The sequence below is a fragment of the Leopardus geoffroyi genome, chromosome D4 (genome assembly GCF_018350155.1).
Source record: "Leopardus geoffroyi isolate Oge1 chromosome D4, O.geoffroyi_Oge1_pat1.0, whole genome shotgun sequence".
NCBI lineage: Eukaryota > Metazoa > Chordata > Mammalia > Carnivora > Felidae > Leopardus > Leopardus geoffroyi.
The window spans coordinates 62,800,566-62,823,507 of NC_059342.1; the positions used below are offsets into that span (position 1 = coordinate 62,800,566).

General features: G+C 37.7%; 1 protein-coding gene across 2 annotated transcripts in view; it reads left to right on the forward strand.

Annotated features, from left to right (window-relative positions):
* TMEFF1 (transmembrane protein with EGF like and two follistatin like domains 1) overlaps positions 1–22,942 on the forward strand; it is an 81,475-nt gene that overhangs the window by 31,612 nt on the left and 26,921 nt on the right. The window contains exons 4-6 of one of the 2 annotated variants that reach the window (XM_045470349.1): positions 2,700–2,726; positions 5,035–5,134; positions 20,874–21,022. In XM_045470349.1, the coding sequence (XP_045326305.1) occupies positions 2,700–2,726; positions 5,035–5,134; positions 20,874–21,022 (276 nt within the window). The remainder of the gene's footprint in view (positions 1–2,699; positions 2,727–5,034; positions 5,135–20,873; positions 21,023–22,942) is intronic. The other variant, XM_045470350.1, reaches the window with a different exon arrangement.

Genomic DNA, 22,942 nt, shown 5'->3' on the forward strand with positions numbered 1-22,942 from the left:
TCAGAGCCCAACATTGGGCTTGAACTCACAAACTAGGAGATCATGACCTGAGCTGAAGTCAGATGCTTAACTGACTGAGCCACCCAGGACGCCCCCCTCCAGCTCTTGTTTACTTATTTACTATATGACCTTGGACAAGTCACTTAGTTACCCTGAGCCCCAGTTATTTAAAGTGTTAAATGGATACCATCTCTTGGGATTGTTAAGTGAGGATTGAATAAGCTAAGCTGTAAGGTGGTATATTGATCTTGTTAGACGCTTGGTGGGACATTGCTAGAAATAAGTCTTTTGTTTACTTGCAAAATGCTTACTTAGAGCTTTAGCCTTTTTTCCTCTGTGAAATTTTTCTCCTGTGGCATCCCCTGACAGAGTTTTTTTCACACTTTGTGCATATCTCTATGTATATATCATACTGTATTTCATTTATCTGACACATCTGTCTTCAGCTGGATCAGTTGCTTCTCAACAGGAGGGCAGGATGCCCTATCTGGGGAGGTATATTATAGTCCCAGGGTTTGGGTGGAGTTGTGTGGATGGGGAAAGGCATATGAACAATGAAAATACAATCTACAAGAAGAACTCAACTCATTATCAGAGTAGTCACAATATTTCAGACTTTTTATCTTACTTTATTTTATTTATTTTATTTTTTAATGTTTGTTTATTTATTTTTGAGAGAGCGCAAGCAGGGAGGGGCAGAGAGAGGGATACAGAGGATCCAAGGTGGACTCTGTGCTGACAGCAGTGAGCCCGATATAGAGCTCGAATTTACGTACCGCCAGGTTAGGACCTGAGCCGAAGTCGGACGCTCAACTGACTGAGCCACCCAGGTGCTCCTATTTCAGAATTCTAAAGGACACTAAAGGAAAGTTTGAGGTATTATATTCATTAAAATTTAGCATGGGTTGAAAACAGATTGAGAGCATCTCATGCACTGGGGCTATCTTATTCAATTTATTCCTACCATTTACTATGTTGCCTACCACATGATATGTACCTAGTCAATGTGTGTAGAATGGAAGGAAAAAAGGAGTGTTTTCCTTTTTTTTTTTTAATTTTTTCAAAAAAGAATTTTTTTGTTGTTAACATTTATTCATTTTTGAGAGTGAGACAGAGCATGAGCGGGGGAGGGGCAGAGAGAGAGGGAGACACAGAATCTGAAGCAGGCTCCAGGTTCTGAGCTGTCAGCACAGAACCTAATGTGGGTCTCTGACTCACGGACCATAAGATCATGACCTGAGCCGAAGTCGGATGCTTAACCGACTGAGCCCCCCAGGCGCCCCAAAAGGAGTGTTTTTCTAAAAAAAGTTTGGTCATAGAACAATTTTTAAATTGAGTTCCCTTCTTTGTCTTTTTTCTGCTCTTCTACTCTTTCTTTTTCTTTTCCTTTGTGTACTCAGATCTAATTATTTGTGGTTGGTTAATCAGAATCGAGCACAGTTTTAGACTTTATAAAATCCCTTGAAGATTTTGCAGTGGATATTACAAAAAACATGTATTGTTCCGGTTCCTCCTATTTCCACTATGTTTGAGAATTTGATTATTGTCTGAAGGAGATTAAAGGGAAAGGGACAATTTTGTGAAGGCTGTTATCTCCCACTCTGGGGAACCATTTGAAGAACTGGAGTGGGTTCCTGAGGATGTGTCTCCCCCCCAACCCCTGAAAGTGCTGGATAAAGTGTGTCAAGCTCTTTTGCCATCTCTGCTTTTTTACTGCATCATGCTGATGATATTATAGCACTACCCTCTCTTCAACATGCTCTGCATCATATGTTGGCCTTTTTAGGATTTATAAAATAAACATTTTATATTAATTACATTTTAGGCCGACTTTTTGCTGGTAACTTTGAGGGAGGCTTTTTAATTTCACTAGTAACAAGTGTCCCACCTACACCTTGGTGTGAGTCCTTCTGGTGAGGTTTCCTAGAGGAAGCTAATTTCATCAGTAATATGAAAACCTCAGCTCAGAAGTTCTTTCCTTTTAAGCCTTGAGGCTTTTTCTTACCTTTTGGCTTTTGGCCTTTATCCACAGATTTCATTAAGATTTTTGGAGCAAGACCCAAAGCTCTTTTCCTCCCTTTCTAATAAAAGCAACTTATTCATTATTCCTCTTAAGCTTTTACAAAATTAAATTTTTTCTTTTTTTACCTTTTAAGTGAGTTAATTAAAATTATTTTTATATAGCCACTTATTTTACAGTATTTATTCGTCTTTACTCGGTGCAGGGCACCTGGATACTTCCTGAATATGCTACAAAGATGTATGAGTTATAGATGATTGTGTGTCCAGGGAATTAACATTTGGGGGAAAACATGGAATAGGTACATAAGAATAAATGGTTTGATATCAAAAAATGAGAATTGCTATTGCAGTTTGATTTTTTTTTTTTTAATTTTTTTTTTTTTTCAACGTTTATTTATTCTTGGGACAGAGAGAGACAGAGCATGAACGGGGGAGGGGCAGAGAGAGGGAGACACAGAATCGGAAACAGGCTCCAGGCTCTGAGCCATCAGCCCAGAGCCCGACGCGGGGCTCGAACTCACGGACCGCGAGATCGTGACCTGGCTGAAGTCGGACGCTTAACCGACTGCGCCACCCAGGCGCCCCTGCAGTTTGATTTTTGATGAGAAATTTGACTATTGGATAAGATGACATTTCCAGCGAAAGTATTTCTATTCACTGTTTGTTTTTCTTCTTAGATAATGGCTCTGGATCTGGAGAAGGAGGTAAGTTTCAAGTACCCCTTAAAGGACATTTGTTTTCTGTCATTTTCTGATTTTTACAGCTTTATTGAGTTAAAATTCACACAGTGTACAATTTGCTCATTTAAAGTGTGCCATTCGGTTGCTTTTAGTATAGTACAGAGTTGTGCATTCATCACCACAGTCCATTTTAGAACATTTTCGTTACTCCAGAAAGAAGCCTTTAGCCATTACACCCAACCCTTCTGTCCCTTTTAGCCCTAGGCGTTTTGTTTCATACAATTATGTCTCACTAAAGCTTTGTTGACAAAGCAGAAATGTAGCTCCTGTTAAATTGAGATTGCACCAAAGTGCCTTCTCCTTGGGATCATCCACACAAGTGATTTTGGGTTGGACCAGAGTATTTGTAACTCTCCCACCCCTTGCTTACAAATTTTTGCTCCTAAGGAATTTTCAAGGGCTGGGTTGTAAAACTCTGGAGTGAATTGTGCATGGCAAAGAGAAGGCTTACAGAATAATTGTAGTGGAATCTAGACTTTATGCCATTAAAATTCTCCTGTGTATGTTTTTGATTTTATTTTACAAATATATAAATTATTTCTGCTGTTTAAAAAAGTAGTATCTGGTAATAGTGTATAGCAAGAGTTTAAATTGTCAGAATTAAGAATGACTCATTTATTTCATAGTCTAATGAAGCTGTAGGACTTAGTGAGTGTCTACTGTATACAAAGTAATGCTGGAGGTACTGTGGGGATACCTACACTGAAAGAAAACTTACTCTAGTAAAATTCACACTCATACAAATGAAAACTACAGTTATGATCCTTTCAATACTATCTGAAACCTTATTCCAGATTTCCACATTTCGTAGAATCCTAAAATATCAGAGTTGGAAGGCACTTCAAAGGTCACTTAGAGAATAGAAGAACCATCCTGAGGAAGAAGTTTGGGGATGAAAGTTTCAGGGGAAAAAAAAAAATTAAAGTTATCCTACAATAGAATGTGATTTAAAGGGACATGTTCAGGCAGAAGCTTCATGATCACATGTGAAGGATCAGACCATCAATTCTAGATCTTAGAGCTGGAAAGGATTTTAAGAGATCATGTAGTCTAGTCTTTGTGGTCAGATATTCAGTAAGGAAACAGTCATGTTCCCATACTAAAGAAGTGGAAGTTGATGTCATGATTTATGATTTTTTTTATGTCATGTAAATACTGGATGTCTTGCTCTGAGAATGTAGGTTGACTATTTCTTTTCAGGGAGTATGAGTTTAGAAAGGCTAAGTTGTTTGCTCAGATTAGCGTACAAACTTAAGTGAGCTTGTGGTGGCCATACGATTTCCTGATGTTTCTGAAGCCTCGGAAATAATAGGATTATGATCCCTGGAATCTGGGAGTGTTCATGAGAATTTGGGAAAGATTTCTACTTAAAGTGCATGCAGACACTAAAAATGGAAAGTTTGGAAGTATTACCAAATAAGTATATTAGGTTTTTGGACTTGCCTTGTAATGTATTCTTTACTGATAGACACCCCCTGAAGAAGGTGTTATTTCCTAAACCAGAATGAGAGATCCTTTGAGTAAACTGTAATCCCTAAATTGGCTTCAGAACAGATCTCCCTGCCCAGTTTGAGATTATCAGGGTAGGATTCATTCTAGTTGAGCCCAGAAATGTAGAATCCTTTGAATGTGGGATATGAGTTGGAGACTTACTGGTAACCACTGGTTTTTTGTGCCAGATGATAGGAGATCCACACACTTCTGCATTCTGGGTATTTTTGGTGTGCTAAGTGGGCAAACAGAAAAGGAGGCAAGTCCTTTGTAAAGAGACCCCTTTCTTTTTACAAATTTGGAGATAAATATTTTTTTTGAATCCTGTTAGTTATGTAATAAGAAAGGCAGGTATGAAACTGATGTGAGGAACAAGTGGTTATACTCTATTGCATTTAATCATTTATTTGTTAACTGGCTTTGCATAGGGTAGGGTAATCACTGTACCAAATTTATTGCTCATGTTTTATTTTCTCTCTCTCTTATTTAATGTTACATGGTAATTCTTTTAAAGGCAATTAATTATCAAAACCTGTAGTGTTCTTTCGTACATAGATTAAGGGATTATTTTGCTAGCACCAATACTTGTTTTCCTCATAGAATATGTTGTACTCAGTATTGGCAACATTTTTGGATGCAAGCATTGATAGATTTTGGAACTGATTGTTTTCAAGAGCGCAGGTACATTTTCCGCAGAAATGGGATAATGGCTGCTGAAAACATGAAGCTTATCTGGAAAGGAAACCAACTTTTGGTTGAAAATTTAATTTTTCTTTTTAAGCAGAAGAGGAAGGGTCAGGGGCAGAAGTTCACAGAAAACACTCCAAGTGTGGACCTTGCAAATACAAAGCTGAGTGTGATGAAGATGCAGAAAATGTTGGGTGAGTTGATTGAGGGAAAGGGATGCACTTATGTGGAGGTTAATCAGTACTGTTCTATTGTAGAGAGGTATCTTTTAACCTGGTTCTAGATATTTTGTGTGTGCCTTCTTTATTTTTTTGTTTACTGCTGGTCTGTTGACTTTCTTATGTTGATATAATATCATAGCTCTTTAAATTAAAGTGTTATATTTTAGAATGAGACTCCACATATAATATTTTCAGTTTTACCTGTCTTTATTTTTGTTTTATATATTTTATGCTAAGTGCTAATTTTATTCAAAAATACCCTTATTCTGAATTATCCTACCATTATACTTTCTAACAGTATCAATAAGTTTTTCTTTTGCTTAACTTGCATTTTTACACAGAATTTTTCATATATTTCAATGTGTTAAGAAAAATCCAAAATTGCTTCAAAATTTTAGATACAGTAATTATTATACATAACTAAAAAATATTTTTAGAAATCCTAGTTGTACAGACTGACATTATATTGTTTTATTTTCTCACTAATGTTCAGCCTTCAGGATTGTGGGTTTTGTAGTTGGACAGCATTGTCTGTCCAATTTCCACATGGGTTTGGTCGAATGGTAATGATACTGACATCATCAACATAGCCATGTTTGTTTCTTCTTTTCTTCAGATTCCTGTTTGTTTATTCCAGTCTCAGACTTTCATTTCCCTGTGGTGTTTGCTTTTTGCATAGTTGTTTTTTTTTTTTTTTTTTTTTTTAAGTATATTTGTTTTGAGAGGGAGGGGGAGAGAGAGCATGAGTGTGCAGAGGAGGGTCAGAGAGAGCATCTCAAGCAGGCTCCATGATGATGCAGGGCTCAATCCCAGGGCTCAGTCCCACCACCACAAGGTTATGACCTGACCCAATACCAAGAATATGATGCTCAACTGACTGAGCCACCCAGGCGCCCCTGCTTTTTCCATAGTTGATTCTAAAAGCTTTAATGCTGACTTCAGGACCTTATAGCACAAATTGATCTTCACTTCCCCAATTACCCCTTAGCACATGTTTTAAAACATTTATTTTGTAGAGATTTGCACTTTCTTCCTTACACATATTTTCACTGTGTGTTTTCTGGTCCCATGTTTTATTCAGCCCTAAACATATTCAGGTCTCTCACTGAATAGGAGTAATATGGTTTAATTAACAACCCAAAGTGAGTTTTATAAGTCAAGATGACACCATTTTCAGGATTATGGTTCAAAATCAGCTATTTGGGTATGTGGTAAAATTAAAGTGTGATAATTTACTTGATATATCAGAATTGGTGAGAATTGGCACAAGTTCAGTAAAAAATGAATTCTGTATAACTTCAGTTTGCTCTGTTTCTACATGTTGGTCACTTGGATTGACATGTGTCCATTCATTTCAGTAAGAGTGATTTGATTAGGAAGAACATGTTTTGCAAAGTAGATGTGGGTCTATAGAGCGATGAGAGATATGGACTTACAGAGAGAAGAGATAACAGATGTTATGTTCTCTTCTTCTCACTTTGTGCTAATGATATGGCACGATGAAACGCTGTTGGGTGTGTGTGTGTGTTTGTAGAGATTTAGTTCTTTTTAGTGTTTTCTCTCAGGACTGTTACATAAAGGTATTCAGAGTCAAAATAGTTGTCAGTGATTGATTGGCTTGGTCCATTGATCTGTTTCTATTCCTTTGATGGTACCTCTGTTCAGTCAGTCCTGCTTTAGTCATTTATCTGCTCTGATTTTTCATCCCTTAATTGAAAGAGATAGAGATCTTTTGCTTAGAAGTAGAACAGATTCCATTTAGTCTCAGAGGCAGCCCCAAATATGACATGTATGGTAAAATACACATCTTTCTATGTACACCACCTCATGATATGACATATACCCTATGCCCAATTAGGGCAACTCCCTTGTATGTACTAAATTCATTTTGTGTGTCTATTTGAGAGCTTGGAACCACTGTTTTTGCAGATACAGGCTTTAAGCATAAGAAAGTGGGTACAAACCACGGAAGAGCTTACCAGTAGAAAGGAGCATGCAATCCGAGACAGCCAAGGAGCACATAGACTGGGACAGGCAGCCAAGTCCAGGCCAGGAAATCAATGCAAAGAATAGGAAAACATTAAGGAAGCAATTGAGAGCTTTACCTAGAAAAGTCATTAAACTAAAATGGTTGATCCTACCAGGAAAGGAGACAGAAGGAAATTTTAGGAACATTAATCTTTGAGTGTATAAAATACTTCTTACTGATTGCAGTTGAGCTTAACAATTTAGATGTATCTCAGTGGTTATTGTAATTTTTTTTTAAAACTTTTAAATGGGCATGGTATCAAGAAAGTTATACGGAGGTTATTTAACTCCTTCAGAGCACGTTCTGTGTCTTTTCGTGGTTACTTCCAGGTGAATACTGACATGTTTGCCTAAGGGTAGTTTTGGCCTAGCCAACCAGACCTTTTCAGTAAGGAAATTTGAGAGATGCCCAGATGTGGTAGTAGCCATCAAGCCTTGATTAGGAAGATGTAATATAATTTTTAAATTAAAAGATAATATTGTAGTTATTAAATACAAAAGGTCTTACTTACAGAACAAGTACTCATGTCATGTTTTAATTATTATAAACTCTACCAGAATCAGAGAATGTTGAGTAGGATCTTAAAAATTTTTTTTAAGTTTATTTATTTATTTTTGAGAGAAATAGAGTGTGAGCAGGGGAGGGACAGAGAGAGAGAGGGAGAGAGAGAATCCCAAGCAGACTCCATGCTGTTCGTGAAGAGCCCGACTTGGGGCTCATTCTCATGAACCATGAAATCATGAGCTGAGCAGAAATCAGGGTCAGACACTTAACCAACTGAGCCATCCAGGTGCCCCTAGGATCTTAACATTTATCTTCTATTCTAGTCCTCTCATTTTACAGTTGTGAAAATTAAGGATTAAATTCAGAGAGTTTTAGGGGGCAGATTCTCCTAAGTTCCAGTAGAGTGTTTTTTCTGTATTGGCCTTTTTTATTCCTAGAAGGAATGCTGTTATCTTTTTCTTTTTTCAATATATGAAATTTATTGTCAAATTGGTTTCCATACAACACCCAGTGTTCATCCCAAAAGGTGCCCCCCTCAATACCCATCACCCACCCTCCCCTCCCTCCCACCCATCAACCTTCAGTTTGTTCTCAGTTTTTAAGAGTCTCTTATGCTTTGGATCTCTCCCACTCTAACCTCTTTTTTTTTTTTTTTTCCTTCCCCTCCCTACTTCAAGGACTGCTGCTTGATGACTTAAAACAAAACAAAACAAAACAAAACACTGCCCTCTTCAGTCTGGCCCCACATGACATTTCTTTACTTTCCTTGTCTTCTCCTAGTTATTCTGAGTACTAGCTGCTTTTACATTCCTTATTTATGCCTTAGCTGCCATCTAGAATGCCCCATACCTATCTGTCTGTTTTGTATTAGTGACTTTCAGACTTTTTTTAAACTCAACTCCATATAAGAAATAGATATACACTGTGACCCAGCACTGTGTATGTGTATACATTATGATAATACATATTAAGTATAACAAAAGTCTATGAAATATATACCTACCTTTATTAAATGCAAGGTACTCAAATATTTTCTGTCCTATTTTCTTAAAAAATGCTGGAATTGGCTTCAATATCCACTGGTGATTATGACCTACAGTTTGAAAAATATTCCTTTATAATATATCTGTAATGGATATTGTATTTTATGTTATATTTTTAGGTATGGGTATTCATTTAAAAAATATTTTATCTTTTCTCATTTTGAAATGTCATTTCGTTACAAGAAATGCTTATAAACTATCTGGTTTCCAAAGGGCAGCTAAAATCTTTCTCTTGCTTTAAAGCTCTCTTTCTTGTTAATAGTTTTTTTTTTTTTTTTTTTTAACATTTATTTATTTTTGAGACAGAGACAGAGCATGAGCAGGGGAGGGTCAGAGAGAGAGGGAGACACAGAATCCGAAACAGGCTCCAGGCTCTGAGCTGTCAGCCCAGAGCCTGATGCGGGGCTTGAACTCACAGACCACGAGATCATGACCTGAGCCGAAGTTGGACGCCCAACCGACTGAGCCACCCAGGCGCCCCTCTTGTTAATAGTTTTTAAAAAACCCTGGCGTTTTGGGGGAGGGGATCAGCACTATCATGTAATTTATTTTTTTGGTATTAAGAAAACTACTAATTTTTTATTTAGCCATTCAAATGGGAATTTATTTAAATATATTATGTTCATGTTACATATTGTATAGTATGTTACATATCGTATAGTGTGTTATGTTTTTCAGATAATGTTACATGAACTATTTTTTTAGCTCTTTATGGCAGTTTTGTCTGGTAGCAAGGAAGTATTATCCTGATTTTACAGGTGAAGCTGAGCTCAGAAGAGGCTGAATGGCTTGCAGTTAAGCAGCAGAACCAGAGCACAGGTCTAATAATAATGGATTTATCCATTGTGTTGTGCATACACATGTGTAATACCATGATGTTCTCAGTGGTGGTGGTTTTATCCCTAAGCTGAAAGCTCCATTCTGTCTTGTGTTTTGGATTCTTTAAAAATAAGTTTTACTTCTCCCAGGCTCTTAGCTGCTGCTTCTGGGTTTTGTCAGTGTGCCTTGACAATGAGCCTGGGTGTAGATAACCCCAGCTTTTAAATTTGCTTCTCTTCTTTTCTGGAATAGGAGATAATACAATTATAGAATAAATAATTTAGAATAAATTCTAAACATAAACCAGAGTAATTAGGTTCTTTTTGTTTTTTAAGGTTTATTTATTTTGAGAGAGAGAGAGAGAGAGAGAGAGAGAGAGAGAGAATGAATCCCAAGCAGGCTCTGTGTTGTTAGCACAGAGCCTGATGCAGGCCTGGAACCCGCGCACCTTGAGATCATGACTTGAGCTGAAGCCAAGAGTTGGACACTTAACTGATTGAGCCACCCAGGTGCCCGGTAAATAGGTTCTCCTGAGTGAAGTGTGTGAACTTTATTTATTACATATGTTTTCTCTCTTGTCTGCTCAGTGGCTAATTTATTTATAATTTAAATTATTTTTAGCTTTTGAAAGGTTTTTCCCCCTTTTCTTCCTGATGTATAGTATGCCTCTCCAATGACACTCTGGTGTTTGCATGGGTTAGTGATGGCTATTTTCATTGATGCTTACCTTTTAATTTATACCTAGAGCTAGGTAGTGAGGTTCTAAGAAATTTAACTTCCACCTAGGTGAGATAGATTTCAGTATTTCATTGTGACCATTGTGAAGTACAGTGGATAGACCTTGTGCTTAGTCTTTTTAAACTTTTTTTTAATTTATTTATGTGTTTAAGTAGTCTCTACACCCAACGTGGGGCTCAAACTTACAACCCCCGAGATCAAGAGTTGCATACTCCTCTAAGCCAGCCAGGCACCCCTTCTGCTTAGTCTTAAAACTCAGAAACGGCACCTGCTTTACAGCACGTTATATTTCTTAAACCATAGGGATCTTAGCAACCACACCCCCTCTTTTTCTAAATGGTATTTCTAATCTGACCAAAGCTGAAGTTATTGTTGCAAGATAGCCATCAGCTGTTTGTCTGGACATTGGGGCTGAATAATCCTAGAACTCCTTTACATCAGTACCTTTTATATTCCTGACCTAAATCTTGGCCCACAAATGGTTTGTGGAATCTGTAGAGTCATCAGGCATAATGTCAATACAGGTAAGTTATAAAAATCCTCTAATTATTTCTTTTGAACTTTGTGTATGGTGCACTTTATGGAAATAGCTCCTGTTCTGCCTCTTTGATGTCAGTCTCTTTGGAGATGCTCTTTCCTTGAATGATAGGAGATCTTAGAGTTGCTCAGAGAATCATTGTAGGTATGCAGTATGACAGACAACATTGATAAAGTTAATCTACCTGCTGGACATCTTTGTCATTTGTGGGACCATTTTCTGTTTGACACAGCTGGTCAGTGTCACAATCTGATGAGTCTCCCCCTTAGAAGGTATGATGAAATCTTTTTTCTTGTTTAAGCAAAGAGAATGATGCTTATATATGTGTGTCCTCTGTCATGTTCTCCTTTCTGGAGGCCACATATACTTCTTAGCAAAGAACCAAAGAAGTACTTTTCCTACCATTATCTTCTACTCTCATTTCCTCTAATCAGACAATATTTTTTGTCATTTAACATTGCCTTACTCTGGATACATAGAATATAGACTTAAAACTATTTAGGTTTAATACATTCCTATGATGATCCCTTAGATTATAATGGAAAAATAATTGTATGCTGTTCTTTTTCTTCTGATAACAGGAAACAACACTATTAAACATAATTTTGTACAAAGTACAAATTGGATATTAGCAATGACAGGCTCCTTTGTCCAGAAGTATCTTCCTGTAGTGCTACACAGCTGCCAGTAAAGCTTTCCTATGAGAGGTTTGTTTTTAAAATGCAGAACAGGGGCGCCCGTGTGGTTCAGTTTGTTGAGCATCTGACTCTTGATCTCGGCTCAGGTCCTGGGATTGACCCTGCATTGGGCTCTGCACTAAGTGTGGAGCTCTTTCTCTCTCTCTCTCTCTCTCTCTCTCTGCCCCTCTCTTCCATTTGTGTGTTCCCTGCCATCAAATAAAAAAAAATTAAAGTGCAGAACACCGTATCTCCATGACCTTTGGCAGTTTTTTGAATGCTCTGTTACTCTTTGATAGTTTGTCTGTTATTCCCTCTTCTGGACTCGCATCCCTATTTATGCACTTGTTTAATACCTACTCTTCCTTCTTGACTTGAATGAAATTTAACTCAGATCACAGGATAACACCTCTTCTGGAAGCCTCCCTTGCTGTCTTCCATAGTCCCTATGAGTTAGGTGACTTTATTCCCTGTTACTCCTTGTTCTTGAGAAATAACCTCTTCTCTTGGGATCACTAGCAGAATGTGGGCTCCCTAAGAGCAGGGACTTTGTCTTGCGGATTTCTATACTGGATGAACTTGCCATAAGGGTTGTAGGGTCCCTCTATAGGTCTTTGTTGAACTCATGGCTGTTCACATTAGATCTTTATTATTCACTTAGAGCCGCACATGGGGTTGTTGTAAGGGTTTAATATATGTGAAAAAGACTGGTATTAAACTTGTTGAAGTCTTCATAGGTGTTTGTTAAATCTAAATATAAATAACTTCACATGAATTAGTTTAAAGCCAGTGTTTTCTTAACTGCTAAATAAACTTACCATATCAAGAAGGAATAACACTTTCTGTGTAAAGTAAGGAGAAAGAAGGAAAAGGATAGATTTTTTTCAATAAAAATACTACTACTTTCAGATGTATATAGTATTTGATTTCAAAGCGTTTTTTTTACAAAAGCTTATTTGGTTCTTTCACCAGTATTAGGAGGTATCATCCCTATTTTAAAGACTTAAGAGTTGTGATTTGCAGAAATCATAGAAGTCATTGAATTCATTTATTTATGTATGTATGCATTCATGCCTTTGAAATTTGCAGTGTTAGAAATGCAAAAGCTTTAAAAGACTTTACTGTAAAAAGTCTTTTTCCTACCTCTGTTCCCCAGCCACTCAGTTGTCTTCACTAGAGGCAGTCACTGTGATGTTTATTTAATCTCTCAGCAATTATTTTATGCATGTACAAGCAAATATATACACATATTCTCTTTCTTTCCTTTTTTAAAAAACTAATGGCAGCACACTATACATACTGGTCTATTCTTTATTTAAGACTTTTATTGTAAAATGAATATTTACATGCAGAAGTGCTTAAAACATATGCATGCAATTTAAGGAATACTACATCTGTGTACCTAACATCTAGGGTACAAAATAAAATATTGCCATATTACCAATATGGAGCATTAATCCAGCCATGGATGGAAGGGGCAATAGTGCCACTATTACGTGAAACCTTCCAGAAGAAGATACATTGAACAGTCTCTGAATTAGAGTCTGGCTTTTAGTTTCCCAGAGAGTTTACAAGATTCCCTTCTGGGGACGTCAGTGGTCAAGAACATGAGTGAGTCATGGGGAACATAGGGCTCACCACAGTTGAGACATCTGGCAGGATTCTAGTGTTGCCAGGTACAGATGACTGGCAGGAATGTGGTCAGGGAAGGGCCTGCCCTGTGTTTTCTACTTCTCCTCCTGCCATAGCTGACCTCCAGCTCTCAGGAGTCAATTAAAGGAGTATGCTCATTTGAGTCAGGCAGTAGGACATTGGAGGGGAGAGTGGGAAATACACCACCATACAGTTAAGACAAGCCAAGTATGAACCAGAATCTGGATCAGGCTTACCTGTTCATTCTGTCCCCTGGCTAAAAAGGGCACAGTGGCACTGGGCCTCTTAATAATTGCATCCATCAACAGAACTGTCTACAGAGTGAAACTTTGAATGTGGACTGGTTGCCCTGTACATCTTGTATATAGCTATCACCCTTTGATCTTCCTTTAGTGTTGTATCTTTTTCAACAACAACCAATTCTTCAATTTCCTACACCAACCAGGTGTCTTACGATTTAATTCAGTTCTGACACTCTACTTGGAGTTTGCATAGAGCCCACAGACTGAAGGCACAAACCCACAAGACACCACCTGCAAGTGAGGTTCCCTGCATTTTGGCCAAGCATACTACTAATTTGAAGATCTCCTGCAACCTTCCCTCAGGTTTGGTAATTTGCTAATATGGCTCACAGAATTTAGGAAAGTGCTGTGCTTACTGTTTATTATAAAGGATGTAAATAGGCAGGCAGATGAAGAAGTACATAGGATGAGGTCTGGAAGGGTCTTGAGCACTGGAGTTTCTGTTTTCTTTCCATGGTGTCAGGTATACCACCTTCCCAGCACGTGAATGTGTTCACCAACCTAGAATGTTTCTGTTTGAAGTTTTCTACTGAGGTTTCATTATTGGTTAAATTATTGGCATTGATGATAAACTCCATCTCCAACCCTTCTCTCCTTCTCCCCTTCCCAGAGGTCAGGTGGGTTGGTGGGGTGGGGAAATGGAAGTTCTGATTCTCTAATTACCATGGTTGGTTTTTCTGGTGTCTAAGTGGCCCCTCTCTCCCCTCACCCAATGATGCATTTCCTTAGCATTTCCTTAGACTCTCCTTAGACAGTTTTGAGGGTTTTTAGAAGCTTGGTGTCAGGAACAGGGCGTTATACCATGAGTATCCTAGAAATTCATTTACCTCTCTCCTATATAGGATAGTCTATTTCTTGCATTTTTTTTGCCTTTAATTTCTTGGTTTTAGTCTCCCACTTTAGCATATTTTTCAGTACCTTCTTGAAAAAGGGTACAAGATGTTAAAAAAAAAAAAAAAGCCAAAAAACTTTTTAGACCTAATGTTTGAAAGTGTTTTATCCTACGCCTAATACCTGACTTATAACTTGTCAAGTACATAATTCTAGGTGGGAAATAATTTTCCCTCAGACTTGAGAAAGCATTGCTCTACTGTCTTCTAGCTTTCAGTATTGCTGTTGAAGCCTGAAGCCATTCTGATTCTAGAACCTTTGCGTATGATTTTTTTTCTCTGTATTGAAGCATGTAGGATCTTTTGGTCCCCAGTGTAGTGAAATTTCACAATGTTGCACCCCTTCTTAGAAAGTTACTTCCTTTTTTTTTTTTCTTTTTAAGTTTATTTATTTATTTTGAGTTAGAGAGCGAGCAGGGGAGAGGGAGAGAGAGAGAATCTCGAGCAGGCTCCACACCACCAGCACAGAGCCCAATGTGGGGCTTGAACTCACGAACCATGAGACCATGATCTGAGTTGAAGTTGGATGCTTAACTGATTGAGCCACTCAGGCACCCCAAAAGTTACTTATTTCTGACTTGAGAAATTTTCTTCAATTAGGTCTCTGATGATTTCCTTTCCTCTCTTTTCTCTCTAGTATTTCTGTTATTTGGTTGTTGGGCAGCCTGGACTAGTCCTTTAATTTTCTTTTCTCCCATTTTCTATGTTTTAAAATTTTTGCTGTACCTTCTGAGAGGTTTCTTCAGCTTTATCTTTCGGTCCTCTTTTGAGTTTTTTGTTTCTGTTTGCTGTAATTTTGATTTCTAAGAGCTTACCTTTATTGTCATGGTGCTCCTTTTTCATTGCATCCTATTGTTGTTTTATGATTGCAGTATCTTTTTGTGCCTGTGCGTTATTGGTTGGTATTCTGTCTGCTGTAAGGATAGATTTTATTTTATTCATTTTTACTCAGTGAGTGCTATTCTGTTAACTTTTGTGTATTTTTTAAAGTTTATATGGCCTTGGTGAGTTAGGGAGTGTTCCTTCTATTCTCTGGACAACTTTGTGCAAGAATAGAATGCCCTATTTATTGAATGATTGGAGTGAATGTGTTCATGAATTTTCTTTTTAAAAGACACCTGGCTCTGAAGCTGCCTTTGAAGGACACATTTTTTCAAACAGATGATTTAATTTATTTAATGATTATAATACCATTTAGCTTCTGTTTCTTTTTTGGTTAAATTCAATAGTTAATATTTTTAAAAAGTTACTCATTTCACATGTTTTCAAACTTGCTATCTTAAAGTGCTTTATAATAACTTTTCATTATTGATTAAACCATAATCCCCATTGAATCTAGTCTTTTTCACTGCTGATATGTTTTTCTCTTGTTCTTTTTCTTTCTTTCTGGATTAATCCTCCTTTGTTGATTTGAAAGTTTTTTCAAAGGATCAGCTTTGGCTTTATTGATCTTTTCTGTTGTAACCATGTCTTCTATTTCTGCTGAGATATATTTGTATATCCATATCTCTATCTCCATGTATCTATATCCATATCATTTGTTTTTCCCTTCTTTTTTGTTTTCATTGGATTTATTTCATTGTTTTTTTTCCCTAGCTTCTTAAATGGATGCTTAGTGATTTAATTTTCAGCCATTTTTTTAAGACTTGAGAAAAAACTTGAAGGAAGTGATGGATTGAACCTGGTGGGTGTCTGAGGGAAAAGTGTTCAGGGAGAGGGAAAGCCCTGAGGCAAGAGTGTCGCTGGTGTGTTTGAGGGAAAAGCAAGGCCAGTTTAGTGAAAGATCTTTCATGATAAATCATGAAAATCATGTGGAAAATACTTACCTCCTTTCATTTGTTACTTTCCATACTGAGATTCTATTTTACATAACAGCTATGAGTAGTGAGAACACCGTCCCAGCCGCTTATTACTGATCTTGGGCTTTTTAACTTTGTTCATATTCATCTTCCCTTTTCATAATTATTTGTTGTCGGGATTAATAAGGCAAATGTGAGTATTCCTGCACAGTAGGTACAGAGTAAATGGTTGTTAGATGTCTTGAATTTGGCATATTTACTGAAGTGATTTCTTTCCCCGTTAGTGCACACTCCTAAGCTTTGGGCATCCTGCCCTCTGCTATGGTTGCCGTGTGCAAACAGCTGTAATCACTGTAATCAGTAGTATCAGCAGCCTTTGGAGTCTAATATTTTCCTCCTCTGCTCATTGTTTCCCTGGACTTTCCTTGACATGGTAATTTGATTTTCTTTCTGCCTGTGCCATTGAGAAGAGCAGCCTGGTGTGTTCTCACAGTTTGCAGTCTGACAAGCAGTGGTGCCATCCCACCGAGGAGCGCTGACTTTCTCCTACACTTAGTCACAGTTGTGCTCAGTGCCCACTGCTCCATCGCTTGTTTCTCCTCACTGGATTGGTGTGGTATCATGCCTTTGTTGTTGAGCTGTTTCTGATTCCTGGAACAGTACTTTAATCTTTCATCGGCCCACCTTTCTCTTTTATTGCCATTCTACTTTTGCCCACTCGTATCCTGTCAACCTGAGGTCTGCAAGGATGTTCTGTAAAGGGCCAGCTGATAAATATTTTACACTTTGCAGACCAGATATGCTCTCTGTCCCATTCTTTTTGCCCCCTCTCCCCCCCTAAAATGTAAAAGCCATTTTTGATTTTAGTAAATAGGAATTCTTAATTTTTTTTCTGGTGCCTTGATTTTTAAATTGTGAAATAGCGTATATATTTAAAAGTGCATGAAAACTTACATACTTGGTTTAGTGCATAAAAATGAAACAAAGTTTTGTGAATCCTACCTCCCAAGCCAGGAATAGAATATTACCAAAACCTCAGAGCTGCCCTCCCATGTTCCTCCCTGAATACATCTGGTATACTGCATTTTGTGGAAATCATTTCTTTAGTTTTTAAAATAGCTTCACCACAGATGGTAAATCACTTAATATATGATTTGGCTTTTGATTGATACTTAGTTTTGTATAAATGGAATCATCACTATATGTACCTTCTTTTGCTCAGCAGTTATGTTTTTGGGATTCATTCATGTTAATGCACATAGCCATAGTTCATTCAATTTCAGTGTTTATTGAATTTAATTAAAAAAATTTTTTTAATGTTTATTTTTGAGGGAGAGAGAGTGTGTGTGTGCGAGCGGGGGAGGAGCAGAGAGAGAGAGAGAGAGGGAGACACAGAATCCGAAGCAGGCTCCAGGCTCTGAGCCAGCAGCACAGAGCCCAACGCGGGGCTTGAATTCACGAATTGTGAGATCATGACCTGAGCTGAAGTCAGATGCGTAACTGACTGAGCCACCCAGGCGCCCCTATTGAATTTAATTTTTTGACTATACCACATCCTTTTACAGTCCATTTTACTGTTGATGGACATTTGGATTGTTTCCAGTCTTTTGTTCTCATGAATAATGCTGCTGTGAACATTCTTTCTTATGTCTCCTGATGCGCAAGGAGCTTACCTACCAAAGGCCTTACCTACTAGTGAAATTGTCAGGTCCTTGCAAGGCTAGCTTTGGTAACATTATGTACAGATTTACACTTTTGTTCTTCATTTGCATTTCAGATTTTCTTTATAAGATCGGTTTTCAACTGCCTTTATGATTACCTTTACTGACAGCCAGCGAGTAACAAACTCTTTAAGTTTTAACTTCTTCCAAATTTCTTTTATTTTACTTTCATTCATGAAAGTTACTTCTCTTCATATATATTTCTTTTAATTTCAGCACATTGCAGGTATTATTTCACTGTCTTTTGCTATAAATAAACAATTTGGCTTCAGTATTGCTTTTGAAAACACTTGTCCCCCTTATTTTTGCCTCTGTCTTCTTTCTGGCTGCTTTTAAAATACTCTTTTTTGATGTTTTTATAAAATTCCACTGTGACATCTCCATGTCTACATTCCTTTTTAATAATCCTGTTTGGAATATATTAGTCTTCTTGGGCATTTAGATGAGTATCTTTTTTAGTTTTAGAAAGTTTGACAAGAAATTGCTGAGAATATTGCCCTTGCCTCATTCCTTTTACTCCTTTTTGAGGTCCAGTCAGATTTTTTCTAGATTCTGTTGCTCTTGTCTTCCATATCTCTCTCTCTATTTTTTCTTGAAGGCCTTTTACCATTTTTAAACATGTTTTTTATTTTTAAGAGAGGGTGAATGAGTGTGGGAGAGGCAGAGAGGGAGAGAGAGGATCTGAAGCAGTATCTGCACTGTCAACGGAGAGCCTGATACGGGGCTCAAACTCATGAAACTGTGAGATTGTGACACGAACTGAGGTCAGACGCTTAACTGACTGAGCCACCCATGCGCCCCAGTCTTCCGTGTCTCTTAATCTTTTTTTCATGTTCCATCTCTCTTTGCTGTGGTCTGGGTAATTTCCTTTAACCTGTCTTCTGCTTCCCTAACTCACGTTTAGTTTATCTAATCTGCTGTCAAATCTAAATAGTTTTTGATTTCTAATCATACATTTTTTATCTATTAAAAATGCAATTTGGTTCATTTCTTCTCCTTTCCCTCTTCCTCTCCGCTCCCCTCATTTTTTTTTTTAAATGTTTATTTATTTTTGAAAAAGAAATAGTGTGAGCGGGGCAGGGGCAGAGAGAGGGAGACACAGAATCTGAAGCCGGCTCCAGGCTCCAAGCTGTGAGCACAGAGCCCAACACAGGGCTCACACCCACAAACTGTGAGATCATGACCTGAGCCGAAGTCAGAGCTTGACTAACTGAGCCACCCAGGCACCCCTCTCCTCCTTTTTTTTTTTTTTTAAGTGAGCTCTACCCTGTTGTGGGGCTCAAATTTAGGATGCCAGGATCAAGAGTCTCATGTTCTACTGGTTGAGCCAGCAAGATGCCCTGCTTGGTTCATTTTCAGATCAGCTTGTTCCACTCATGGTGTTTTATTTCCCTATTTCTTGTAGATATATGAGTGAGTGTGTGTGATCTGCTTATTTTTCTCACAACTGTATCTTGGAAAATGTGTGAGGCTGAGGATAATAAAGTTGGGTTTCTCCAGAGAAGATTGCATTTGCTTCTGTCAGTTGCCTAGGGCCCCTTCTAGTCCTTGGCTCTTAAAATAAACTCTGGGTTTGAGGTTTTTCAGAACACCCAAGTAGTATTTTAAGATGTAATTACCCATGTGAGGGCTGGCTTATGGTTTTTAATTCTCAGGGGAGATGTTTTTCTTCCCTCTCTTCAATGCCATGGCTCAGGACAGCATTTCCCCCCCTTTAAATAGTCCCTGTGGAACATGACAACTCATTTCTAGTTTACCCTCATGCTGAGAGTTGTTACTTTTTGACATACCCACTTATCTGGGGTCTTCAGGCTCCCCATTTATGTAGGTCAGTATTCTTTGTCTTTTGTTCCCAGAGGCCTGCAAAGCCACAAAAGTTGATAATTGAGTTTACACAATTTGGCAACCACTTTCAAGGTGAAAATCAGCTCTAGCAAACTCAATTGACCTTTCTCTCTTCCTGTCTTCATTTAACTTTTGTCAGAATATTCCCTGATTTCTTGTCAACTTATGAATGCATTTGAGAGAATATTTTAAAATACCTTTCCTATTTTTTTGTTGTTTTCATCAGGAATATTAGTTTAGCTTCTAAGACTACAGCGATGCTAGAAGGAGAAACCTCTGTTTTTTTTTTACTTTTATATTCCCAGTTAAATTTTATTGTTCTTGAGAGGAGTGGCCATGTCTTAGACTTCCTTATGCAGTCTTAGTATTGAGTGGACACTCAGTGGTATAGGTAGATATGCAGCTAGTAACACTTTTGAGGGCTTTCAAATTACATGTTTTATATCAATTATGTTTTTTAATCTTTCCAGTTATTTGGCGAGATAGGTATATTATTATAACCTCTATTTTGCAGGTAAGTAAACTAAAACTTAGGGGAAGAATCTGGACAAAAATTTGGTAATTAGTTGGGCTAGGATTTAGATTCATGACTTTTGATTCATAATTCTGTGTTCTTTCCACTACACCATGTTGCTTTTTAATTAATGTTGACATTTGACATCTTTTGATTATTATATCTAGATATGAAAATTTCAGGGAAACCACCGGATTAACAATATCTAGATGAAATTATCCCTAAACTCTCACTTGAAAGAAATTGTTAGGGGTACCTGGGTGCCTCAGTCGGTTAAGTGTCTGACTTTGGCCCAGGTCATGATCTCACGGTTTACCAGTTTAAACCCCGTGTCAGGCTCTGTGCTGGCATCTCAGAACCTGGAGCCTGCCTCAGATTCTGTGTCTGTCTGTCTGTCTGTCTGTCTCTGCCTCTCCCCCACTCATGCTCTGTCTCTTACTCTCTCAAAAATAAATAAAAACATTAAAAAAAAGAAATTGTTAGCTTGTTATTGTTAAACTTTTGTTTTACAGTTGTTAAACTTTTATCACTTAGAATAATATATTGACTTCTGTTAACAGAAAGCAGAAAAGAAAATGAAATGCAGCATTGTGAAATTTTGTTGTATTAAAATATAGGTAATTTATATCTTTTCCAACAGGTGTGTATGTAATATAGATTGCAGTGGATACAGTTTTAATCCTGTGTGTGCTTCTGATGGGAGTTCCTACAACAATCCTTGTTTTGTTCGAGAAGCATCTTGTATAAAGCAAGAACAAATTGATATAAGGCATCTTGGTCATTGCACAGGTAACAGCTATTCTACTCACCCAGAGACCTGTCTTTATTATATTGTGTGTCTGAATTCTTATTTGTCATTTTGGTAGTGTTCCATACTTGTAAAATGAGAAATCCTTGCTTTATTTATTTTTTTAATTACTTTATGTTTTAGAATTTCTTTGTTCTGTTACTAATTTAGAATTTTTTCTATTTATTTTCATCTTCTTAAAATTCAAACCATGCTTTTTTGTTGTTCATATAGTTACTAAGCTATTCCTTACATGGACTTATAGATACATTTATAGTTCTTAAAGGTTGTCTCGAATTTATAGTAATAAATACAGCTGTTTAAGAATTAGTCAACTTATTTCAATTATAATAAAACTATAAGCATTGCCATGTATTTCTTCATCCTTTTTTCTACAGCAGAAAAGTTTTCACATTCTATGTTCACATTCACATTTCACATACTATGTTTTCACATTCTCTCTGCAGTTTTTGCCCCTACATATTATATACTGTTAAGAGATTTTGGTGTGAAGTTACAGAATATAAGGAAAAATTATCACCTTCAGTTTAAAATTCTTTTTTCTCTTTTTGCTTTATGTCATAGTTTGGAAAGTTTGGAAGCCATGATACCAGCTAAGAATTTATTTTTGTTTTCTATTACAACTAGAAATATCCAGTCACTAAAGGCAGAGGTTCTCAATCTTCTTTCCCTAGTAATACACGTATGGGTGAGGATAATGTATCATTCCTAGTAACATACAAGAGCCAGGCACATTGTCATGGACTAGGATTGTGGTCCTAGTAGTCCTGCTTAGGAAGTCCATCCCTCCTACCTGTTTTGGATTTATTAAAGGGATATGTTTTTTATCTAAGCTAAGAGAAAAAAGTGGTAAGGCAAAGTTTGGTACTTTATGTTGGTAACAAATTATTTGTGGAACACTGCACCAGGGATTGCAATACCTCTGGTCTAAGCTACCAGAGAATGCCCAAGGGGCTCATAAGAGGATTTCCAGTTGGGGGTCAAAAATGGGCAGGAGAGTGGCCCCTGGGTGGCTCAGTCGGTTAAGTGTCTGACTTAAGCTCAGGTCATGATTTCATGGTTCGTGGGTTCGAGCCCCACGTCAGGCTCTGCACTCACAGCTCAGAGCCTGGAGCCTGCTTCAGATTCTGTGTCTCCCTCTCTCTCTGTCCCTCTCCCATTCTCTCTCTCTCTCTCTTTCTCTCTCTCAAAAATAAACATTAAAAAAAATTTTTTTGGGGGGCGCCTGGGTGGCGCAGTCGGTTAAGCGTCCGACTTCAGCCAGGTCACGATCTCGCAGTCTGTGAGTTCGAGCCCCGCGTCGGGCTCTGGGCTGACGGCTCAGAGCCTGGAGCCTGTTTCAGATTCTGTGTCTCCCTGTCTCTCTGCACCTCCCCCGTTCATGCTCTGTCTCTCTCTGTCCCAAAAATAAATAAACGTTGGAAAAAAAAAATTTTTTTTTTAAATGGGCAGGAGAGCAAACCATTTGCTGGTAGAGGCCCTTCTTAGGTCCCTTGATCTTAAAGAAGTATTATGGTTTGTTTTTCTGTTTGTTTTTTTAATTTTTATTTTTTTAATGTTTGTTTATTTTTTGAGAGAGAGAGGGAGACAGAGCGCGGGCAGGGAGGGGAAGAGAGAGAGAGAGAGGGAGACATAGAATCCAAAGCAGGATCCAGATTCTGAGCTGTCAGCCTGACACAGAGCTCCAACTCACAAACTGTGAGATCATGACCTGAGCCCAAGTCAGACACTTAACCGACTGAGCCACCCAGGTGCCCGGGTTTGTTTTTCTTTCCTAGAATGGTGTTTAGAGCCTAAGTTGAAACAGTAGCTTAGAGAAATAATATCTTTTATGAGGAACTGGCTCATGATTGAATGGTACTACCAGAATTTCAAACTTCAAATTGGTCAAACTTGAGAAT